The sequence below is a fragment of the Papilio xuthus genome, unplaced genomic scaffold (genome assembly GCF_000836235.2).
Source record: "Papilio xuthus unplaced genomic scaffold, Pxut_1.1 DF825946.1, whole genome shotgun sequence".
Taxonomy (NCBI): domain Eukaryota; kingdom Metazoa; phylum Arthropoda; class Insecta; order Lepidoptera; family Papilionidae; genus Papilio; species Papilio xuthus.
Genome location: NW_013532703.1, coordinates 12,438,717 through 12,449,177, shown reverse-complemented (window position 1 = coordinate 12,449,177; position 10,461 = coordinate 12,438,717). Strand labels below are relative to the sequence as shown.

At 35.5% G+C, this 10,461-nt stretch overlaps 1 protein-coding gene across 2 annotated transcripts in view; it reads right to left on the bottom strand.

Annotated features, from left to right (window-relative positions):
• Window positions 1–6,118, bottom strand: part of LOC106124557 (agrin) — a 128,326-nt gene extending 122,208 nt beyond the window's left edge. The window contains exon 1 of one of the 2 annotated variants that reach the window (XM_013321345.1): window positions 5,257–6,118. In XM_013321345.1, the coding sequence (XP_013176799.1) occupies window positions 5,257–5,818 (562 nt within the window). In that variant the 5' untranslated portion in view covers window positions 5,819–6,118. Of the gene's footprint in view, window positions 1–654; window positions 1,359–5,256 lie in introns of those variants that run through there. The other variant, XM_013321346.1, reaches the window with a different exon arrangement.
• Between the last annotated feature and the right edge of the window lie 4,343 nt (window positions 6,119–10,461).

The window sequence follows — 10,461 nt, the reverse complement described above, 5'->3', positions numbered from 1 at the left end:
CTTTCACATTGATAGTATTAGTAAGATAATATTAAAATAAGCCTTACTATCCGCAGTGGAAGGAAACTACCGGACTCGCGTCATTTGTGTTTGCAAGTATTATAATATAAGCAAATGATCATGAAAACATAGAATAAGCATTATTTATGTACCGATCGCTAAGCTAGTATCCTAAGCTTTTAACTTAAACATCATGATATGGATATATTAGTGTTCAATATGGATGCTTCTACGACTACATATACTCAGTCCCAGTTATCTGAACACGCTTCTCTCTTGTTATTTTCGTATATTTAAATATATCGATTTTTAAAAACATTCCTTGTTCTTTACAAATCTTATCTTGTATTTCGTTGTAAATCTGTCTCCATGGTAAAGTTTTGTTATGCATTGTTTGATTTCAAGACCACCCAAACTGTTGTGAAAAATGTAACAGATAAAAACTAAAAAAATATTGTATCTGTAGTCAATATAAAAAGGTCACAGTCGTAAATTTATTATTTGTAAATGCAGCCTATCCAATAACATGTCATCTTCATGCCTCAACCTTTCTTAGTACGGCCTCACAATAAAAGCACATAATAAAAACATAACTTTTATAAGACGCGTACACCGCCATACGAACCGACAAGTTATACGACGGTAAACATTTACCTTTCAATGCCGCATTCACTCTATCCAGATCGTAAAGTGACAGTGGAAGTGGCTCGTTCAAGAGTCGCAGCCGCTGCTTCTCACCGTTAAGGCCACCGTAAAAACCGTCGCTCAAAAATATTCCCGAAGAGTGTCTATATAGTTTGTACGCGCACTTGTTTGATTGCAACCAATCAACGAACACGATGCCACCGTTTAAAGTACGATCGTCACCTGATATAATGTAATTTTTCAACTCGTCCACGTCACCTTTCATAACCAGGCGTAAATATAATTTGTAACTGATGAATACTTTTAGTTTGGGTTTTTTGCCGCGCTTTATCTTCCTCACTCTCAGTACTCGAGCGGTGAAAATATATTTCGATTCAGACACGGCCGACGACAGGATCTCGTAGTCATTAGTTATCGTCTCGTTTAAAACACATTTGGAGCCATTTGTGTTTTTCTTGCGGTGGAGCGTATCTCGCTTTTTTATCGCGTACCCCGTATGGATTTTAGGATATACGCTCGTGATACAGAACAGGAAAAACACTACGAGACGCAACTTCATTTTCGTTTTTTTCGTTCGAATAACTTTGTGACAAATGTCAAAACGAAAGGCATATCTGTACCGACGTCGAAGCTTTTGATGAAAACGTATCGGTGAACACGGCGCGGACACAAAGTTGCGCAAGGTGGGAGTTGGCGCCGCCGAGACGCGTGCGCTAGCGCAGCCTCGTGCGCACACTGGGGGCCTCGCAATTCTATGCAACCTTCATCGAAGTAAACAAACTTGGCCGTATGTTAGGTTAATCTATCGACCGCTGTCGATAAGTTGCCTAATTAAGCAGCGCTTACTAATACCGCTTGAAAGTAAAAAGTTGTAAAGTTGTCGCACTACCGCTGCACTTCCATACGGATAACAATATTTCCTCTAAAAATAAAGTTATTATTAAACTCAACGTTTTTGACAACCCTATTTGCTAAACTGGCGACGATTTCAGAGTCAATACATAACGGTAGCTGTAACAGTGAACGGTAAATCTAAATCTGGAATAAAGCAAAGCTGACTGTTACCGAAGCGGAGACGAGACGTTCGTACAATTGATGTTTTGATGGGTCAGCGAGTAGGATAACCGCAAGGGAGAGATAATATTCGCCGGCGCAATATGGCGCAAGTTAACAGTTATTGGCGGCCCGACTCCCGGCCCGCCGCCCGTCGCCTTACTCTGAATATTCATGTTTGGACGCCTATCCCCGAAACGTTCCGCTGTGTACATTTGTTAACCTATATTCACATGTCATACGGGACTAATGTTGCGATAAGGTACAAATCCATGAATATTTTATTTAGTTCTTTATCTACGTATTTTAAAAAAAATATTTCAAATTGTTGTGTCAAATACATACTACCCCAAAAACACATCGTGAACCTAAAAATAAGTGGCTTTATAAGAACAATCTTCATGACATTATCATTGAATGTTTTAACAACTTAAATTAAAATGAATCCAGCTTATTTTCAATCTTGATTAACCGCCATGTTTGTACTTGTTCAAGATATGAGGCAATTAACACACAATAAATTCGATTAGCTTTTATTGTTTTATTTCAATGTGAAAAGGAAAAAGAATGAAGATGTTTATTCAAATAAAAGTAGCAAAAAGTAAGCTGTGTTACCTCACATCGATAAAAGACGGAAAAGAAGGAACTAAGTTAATAAAATTGTAGTTTCGCTAAATCTTTATCATAGCGTATGTTTCAATATCGATCTCATCAAATACTAAACATAACTCAATTGGTATACCTACCGTTACGCCTCAAGTTGTGGCCAAGTTTGAGAGTCAGTTACCGAATAATTCACTTTGAAAATTTGATCAACTCTGTACTCAACGTGTTATGTTACGTTAGCCACACGTCATATAGTTTTTGAGGAATAAGCTCTTATCTATCCGTCTTTTTACGTAATGTCAAAATAATATTAAATTAATGATAGCAAACTTATTAATCGATTCAAACAATAGTAACTATACACTAATCAAGTTATGTAGATCAATTTATTTTTAAAAATGATTCGAATTAATGATCTGAAATCATAAAAATACGAAATTTGCATTAAATCCAATTCGAAAGCAACATTCACTGTGTAATTGAGTGGTAATTCAATTCACAAACATACTTTTTTTTATACAAAAAAATAATAATGTTTTTTTACCTCTTATGTAACTTTGCTCGTCTTAAATATAATATAGAGAGTCATATATTAATATTAATAATATTGTAAAGTCGCAGAGTTAATAAGCAAGTCATAAATCATATGAAAATGAAGAAACAATAATTACAGATTAAAAAATACAGTCCGCGATTGTATGACGTCGTAGGTGATTGCAGCTCGCGCAAGGAATTTGGAAAGTGGTACGAGCGTGGGCGGGCGAGTCGCCGTCGCCATCGTCGCGCTGCCGACGAATCTTCGACGTCGCACTTTATTATTTTATAGCATTTTTCATAGACACTAGTTTATTTATATTCTATCACGTTGAACCAAAAGCGGACTATGTATGCAATCTTATCGAACACATAAATCTAATCTGTAGATGGGATAGGAATTTTAAGAGCTGATTTTAAATATGTTTATACGATTTATTGCGATCAATAACGTAAGCTGGATTATAAAGATGTTATTTTGTAAGAGATTAAAATGTTACTTTTAACAATAAGCTCATCAATTACGACATTAATTCTATCAAATTATTTATGTTGCGTTTAAGGTATTTTTGTTTTAATGAAAATTATATTTAATTATATTAGTCCTCATAGATGAAAGTGACAACCCTATCATGACAAAGAAATCTTGTATTAATTTTCTTCAACTCACGATATCTCCTGTTATAAAACAAAAATTGAAATTCTCAGCCCATTAAGATTGGCAACAATAGGATTTTTTACGATAGAAAAGAAAAAAAAATATTGTTTCGAGCTCGCCTTTAACTCACGTGGACGCTTTTAATATCCTGTCAATGCTTATTAAGCGGATTAAACGGCACGCATCTGCAATTGTTGAGATTATCTGGAAATATTCTCACGAACCCCGCAAAATGGATTATTGGATAAAATATTGGATTTATCCTCAGTTTCATATCTTTGTCTCAAATTAATTCTATCGTATTTTTTTACATGCGTGGTATAACTCAAAATATCTCCAGCTTATTAAGCTTTGAGATGAAGGCAGAGTCATTATATTTTATACATAATTTTAGTCTTTGAAAATATTTATTATTTTTTTTATAACTTTCTGTCACCTCGTGAGACAGACACATTCCCAAAGAACTATTAAGGACAATCTCTAGAAAGAAAAGTAATTTCTTAACCTGCCAGTTACTTATACCAAAGTTTAATAATAAAAAAAACGTTATTTATGTGCCATGATTTTTGCACTTTAACATTGAAAAAATATATATATTCAGACTTATAGTGAGACCGCAAACCATGCAGTTCCTTTGTTTATTTCTTTAAAGTTTTACCATATTATATTTTGAATAACGCGCGAAAATTCCTAAAGATAATTTAAGCATGACAAGGAAGTTTAACATTAAATTATGAATATTATTATTAAAAGAGGTCACATAAAATACATACATAAATCTTCCACCTGCACATCCAAATATAAATCACGATCGCGCGGAAAAAATGCAATTAAAAATTATGACTCGCTGTAAATATTTAACGTAGTAAGCCATATTAGTTGCGGACCGATAAAATCAGGTGCGATGGCTCGTGCTTGTAAAAATATAGTCAACTATAGTATAGTACAAAATGCTCCTACACAAAAGATTGTTTTCGATAGTATACATTTTCGTATCGATCCCACGTTGCGAGATTAAATTGGTTCTTCTTGGAATGTTGGAAGAGATTGACGTTTGCGACAATCAAATTATATTGAAGAAAGATTAAACAGCAATTTAGATTTATCAAATAAGTATAAGTAAACTGAATTTTGTTTACCTAAGTTCTAACAAACTTAAAATTGATAAGTTACACACACGCGACATACAAATAGTCAAATAAAAATCTATAAAATTATTTACAACGCTAGATTTTAGTAAAAACTTATATTTTTTGTAGAACTATTAAAACTGCGTTATTCCCTATTGTTCTTTTATATATAATTTAAGCTTAAGTTAAACGTCTTCACATTGATTGATCTGTAGACACGTAGTAGTGTCGGCGCGGTCGGGAACAAACGCAGGCGCGCACTCGCCCCATTAAGTTAACGAACAGTTGTCGAGATGTCGATCAAACCACATCTCAATGCCCCGCCGCTGTGCATTATGGAAATAACACCCACACGATGTAATTTACATACAGCACAAACTAGTGCAGAGTATGACTTCGTCCTTGTTATGTAACCTAACTAACTCACGGTCTATCTGAATCATTTTATAAACTTGCCTGCATCGTTAATGTGATTGCTTATTAACGATTGTAAAGAGATTTTTAATTCAATGTTCGTAGAAAATAATCATCAAGATATTTCTTTTTTACGCCGATCCTTTTCACAATATCATTACTCTTAAATATTTAACGAACAACAAACATAATTCAAATGATATAAGGATAACTTACCTTTAACAGCAGCATTGACTCTGTCCAAATGGTAAAGTGTCAGGGGAACTGGATCTGTCAACAGACGTAAACGAGGCGTGGGCCCTTTTTCAGATCCAACAAATGCGCCGTCACTTAAGAAAATCGCAGAAAGTCGCGGCCGAGGCGAAGGCTGACAGTTGGACTGCGCGCGCGGTCTCTCCACCCACAGCGTAGAGCCACCCAGTGTGTCCTCTGACGATCCTTCGTATGCTACAAATGTTCTAAATTCATCCACATCACCTTTTAATACACGTCGCAAATGTAATCTATATAAATTGGACTTTTTTCCTCGACCGACGTCGCCCGTTTTAAGCTTCTTTACATTCAAAACTTTTGCAGTAAAAATAAACTTTGAGTCCCCTATCGCTTCCATCAAAGACCACTCGTCCTCTATAATGGTATCATTAAAATTGCACGGCGGCAGGACGGCGCGGTGCCTCCTGCGAGTGGTATGCCTTTTTCTTACTTTGCCTCGGATCCGGATCGCGCCTGCGAAGATCGCAAACGCGATAACACAAACAATAACCATTGACGGTCTCATGTCGCTAAATCGCCGCTCGGACACGATACAATGTGGCCGATACAAATGCCCGTGTCACATTATGCAGATAATTTATGTCCCCAGAAGCTTGTAAAGCGGCGGCGACAACTTATTAAAGGGGCGAAGCGTTGACATCTCACTAACGCAAAGTCATCAAATTGAATATTTAATTTGTCGATATGTCGTTTCAATAAGCTGGATTATATGACGATTTAATTCAACACCGCGGAGAGTAAACCCGTCGTAGTGTTTGTTCTCACGCTCGGGCGTCGTCGCGATCGTGTTGGTAAACAAACTCGGTTCCCGAATAGAGCGTACAAAGTGTACAGAGAAGCGTGCGCGCGCGCAGCTTGCCGGCGCTGACTGAAGGCTGTCACGCGCAGCCTCCCGTGAGGTATAGGGGAGCCTAGCGTAATAGAATACACACAATCTGCCCTGCAGACATCGATACGGCTCTTCCTACATCCCACTGCTATTTAAAATACGATGTTTCGCTATTAGTTACAGTAAAGATACACCTACTACTTTATCTATATCATGCAAATAAAATACAGTAACAACAATTCGTTTTCTTAATAAATATCAGTGGTTAATACCACCTTATCGGGATAAAAAATAATAAGTCAGACAATTAATTACCGTGAAGAATTAACAGCAATTTGTAATCTTTTAAATCGATACAGGAGCTTATAAATTGAAATCCGATAGCAGAAATTGTCGAAAGGTATGCGAACAAACGAAAAAGAATTAAAAAATATTAATAAGGCCCTCGAGATGGTGAGACAAAGAAATGAAGAATGTTAAAAATAAATGGAAGGTAGCGTGCTGGGACCGTGGCACTAAGCGCTCGTGTAGGCACACGGTGCGTTGTGCCGTGCGGTTGCGCGCTTGTGAAAGCCGCGATGCGTGCGATGCGTGGGCGAACTGGATGGCGCCGGGTACTCCAACTCCGCAGCCTTCGCTCTCACACAAGACGCAAGCTTAAGCGATCATATTTTATTTTCTCTTACTTATAACTATTGTTAGCAATTCAAATACTTAATAGGGACCTATTAAACTGTCAATCAGTTATCTAATTAATTATAATGGATATTCTTAACATACTTAACTCAATAAAAAAGTGTACATACGAGTATATCTGTTTATTGGTTTTTGAAAACAAAATAAGTTTGCTGTACAATTAGTTAGCTTTTCTGTCAAGGTCAATGGGTATACAGATGTTAAACGTATAGAGCGGAGCAGGGTTTAATTGTTTGCTCCAGAAAGTGTATCCGGCTACAATAGAAATAATGAAAATAATTACCTACTTATTATCCTTTTATATACATATTTATGTGTACGTAGCTTTAACTTAGACCACTCGAGTGGTGCGGGCAACAAATCTTTAAGGCGTAATTGCAGCATACCTGAGTTGATACAGAAACGTTGCACAACGGGAATGCAAACGTCACTAATATAATAGCAAAACCTTGTACATACTCAGCTGTTCAACGTAACTTTAAATAACATCGAATAACAAAACACTACTAAAGTATATTCTATATTCTTCAAATGACCAATTAGAATAAAAATAATTAATTTTATGTCTATGATACTCTAGCCAGTGACTCTTTACAGGCACATTAAAAAGAAACTATTTTGTAGTCTATGTTTTTTTACAGATAATGTTCTATATCTATGCCTCTCACCGTGGTACCTTCTAATAAACTTCCACCCATTAACCCATATAAACTTTTAAACTTATAAACTTTTGCATAATATTAGTATGATTCAATTACTAAAAAAGGGTTTCATATGTACATTTAAGTGATTATGTAAGGGGTTTGTCAAAAAGCAAAATTTAATAAAAATGTAATTACGTAAGCCTCCTCGGCTTTATAGAATATTAAGCCGTGTCGAAGTAAAAGCGAAGAGCAAACTTCAATTCTAAAACCGGACTATTTTCAATGGCGTCTACAAAAACAAAGTATATTGCCTACCTCTTGTATTTACTTTAGAGTTTGGTTTATAAAAAAAACACAGCGCTATTGTATCAGAGATTGCGCCCTACTTTTTATTCAACACGAAAAGGAATATCTTAGTATTCCGAAATAGCAGGTCTTGGAATGAATTCGAATAAAAGATTTATTTACATTCAAAACATTTCTCTTGTAATAAGCATCGGACGATTGATTATTATTTGACAAGGATCATTGCTTGTATGATCAACCGAAATTGTATTTTAAATTATTCTCAGAGCACGCTGTAAATTGAAACAAATGATTTTACATTGAGCGTGAAATAAATAACATAAGAGCAATTGATATGACCCTATTCGTACTGAAAAGATGCATCTTATTTGTAGGCATTTTTAAACATTGTATATAACAGAAACTAGTCGGTGCCGCCACCGGACGTATATACGTGAGTGTTTAGCCGTGTTTATATATCAGTTTAGTCTAATGTCTCACGAAAGTTTGAATAATTTAATTGTATATTACACTTTTGTTTATAAACTATCTGTCAACCAAGACTCCATCCGCACGGAATTAAAAAAAAAAACTTTATAAGTAGCCTATGTGTTTGTCCAGGCTGTTTTATATCTGTGCCAAATCATCATTGAGGCACTCCGGAAATACCTTCTAATAAAAATCAATCTATACAACCATCTAAACCTTCGCATTTATAATATTAGTAAGATTAGTAAGATATGGTTCTCTTGCGTGCGTTTATACTCTACCATAATTCTCAACAGACCAACGCAAATGCCTATTCTACATCTAGGTGAATTTCTAAGCCTTCATGGTGTTTTATTTCCACAAATAAGAACACCAATAATTAATTTTCTCATAGACTAAATGTTAGTTTAAGGGTTTTTGTATCAAAGTGTTTAATATGCGCTCGATTGAAACAATGTTTACGTAATATAGTACAATCAATTTAACGCTTAAGAACAACGGGACGACACACTAGGAGCAATAATTCACGTTTCAGACTCACGCCCGGGTAATCCCGATTTAGTGAAACTATCACGCTCTGTTTAAATCACTCTGTCAAACTAGAACAAGCCGCTCATTAAACCCATCCCCCTCGGTAAACTCCAACACACCCCTCTTATAGCTGACTAACTCAATTAATAGACTATCTGATGCGAATACAAGGTCGTAACTTAAAGAAAAAAAATGCTAAAGAAATAACGACCTTATATCCCACATAATAGAATAAGATTTAAGTTTAACAGTTGTCGTTGAGCGAGATCGAAAATGCAAATCGACGCTAACAGTGGCCTTATTAAGAAGGCTTCCTTGTTTAAAATATTCTTTACTGAATAAAGGGGATAACCAGTAGCTTATCATCGGATAATAGGCGTTTTCAACTGCAATTATCGTAAAATGACATTGTCAGTTCGCTCGCCATAGTAAAGTGAACCTAAATTAATTCAAGCTTAGGGGTGGCTCTATCAACATGCAAGATATATAACTATCTTGAAAGTATTAAACGCGATTAATATTATGATAAGAGTTATCATTTAACGATCACCCGGCAGATTACAGAGTAATTGAATAAATAAGATTTATAATAAAACTGTAATGTTGATCTCTACATTTTAATTGAAATCAGAACTAACTAATCGAACACATAACGTTACATTAACCATAAAAAGCTCTTAAATTTTACTAATATCATAAATGCAAAATTTTAGATGGATATGTATCTTTGAAACGGCTCAACGCATTTTTATGAAATTTGGCACAGACGTAAAACATATTCTGGAAGACCTCATAGGCTACTTTTTTTTTCAATCCCTTGCAGACGGAGTCGCGGACAACTAGTTGGTATATAAAGTATTTACTTTTGCATATCACACACAACAAATCCGTAAATAAAGCTGTAATTATTGCATATCGAGAGCGATACTTAACTACGTTTCCATTTCAAATAAAAGCTGAAACAGTCACCTTTGTAAGCCGCTTTCGATTTATGCGCCGATGGCAAAGCCCCTACTGCTGAATCGAGTGAACGAAGGTAGAACACACGTAAAACGCTTTCACGCCACGCGCCCTAGCGCCTTTACACCACATTAAAAATAAAACCTTAAAATCTGCTTTGCATTTAATAGAAAATATAAACATTGACAATACTCAGATATCATAAAGCAGTTTTTCATTTTAAATGTCCTTTATTGCTATAAATTAACTTTATAGCGCAATTTACGTTTATGTACAACTATGCACACTTTAAAATAAAATTTACGCCTCTTTCTACAGAAGATAAATTAAAATAACACTTTAAAGCTGTATTAACCTTTGGTTCACGGTTAACGTAAAAAAAAATTTAGGTTAATAAATTAAAACCAAAACTTTATAGACAAACTCCACTTAATAATAAAGCACAATCGCACTACTACAAGCTGTGTAACTAATAAGCAAAAATGTACATAAACACCTTGTCCATTTAGTTTTAAGTATATACTCCAAAAACAAATGGTTACAGTTTATATCATACAACAATAAATTGTCCCACGCCCGTATGTATTCCCGGACACAAAGCCGGACAAAATCAGTATCCCAAATCGGATTCCACTCGAATAGGTCCGCCCGCTGTCCGGATACATCAAAGAGCGTTCCCAGCTGAAAATGGCGACATCATTAGTCTTGAACAAA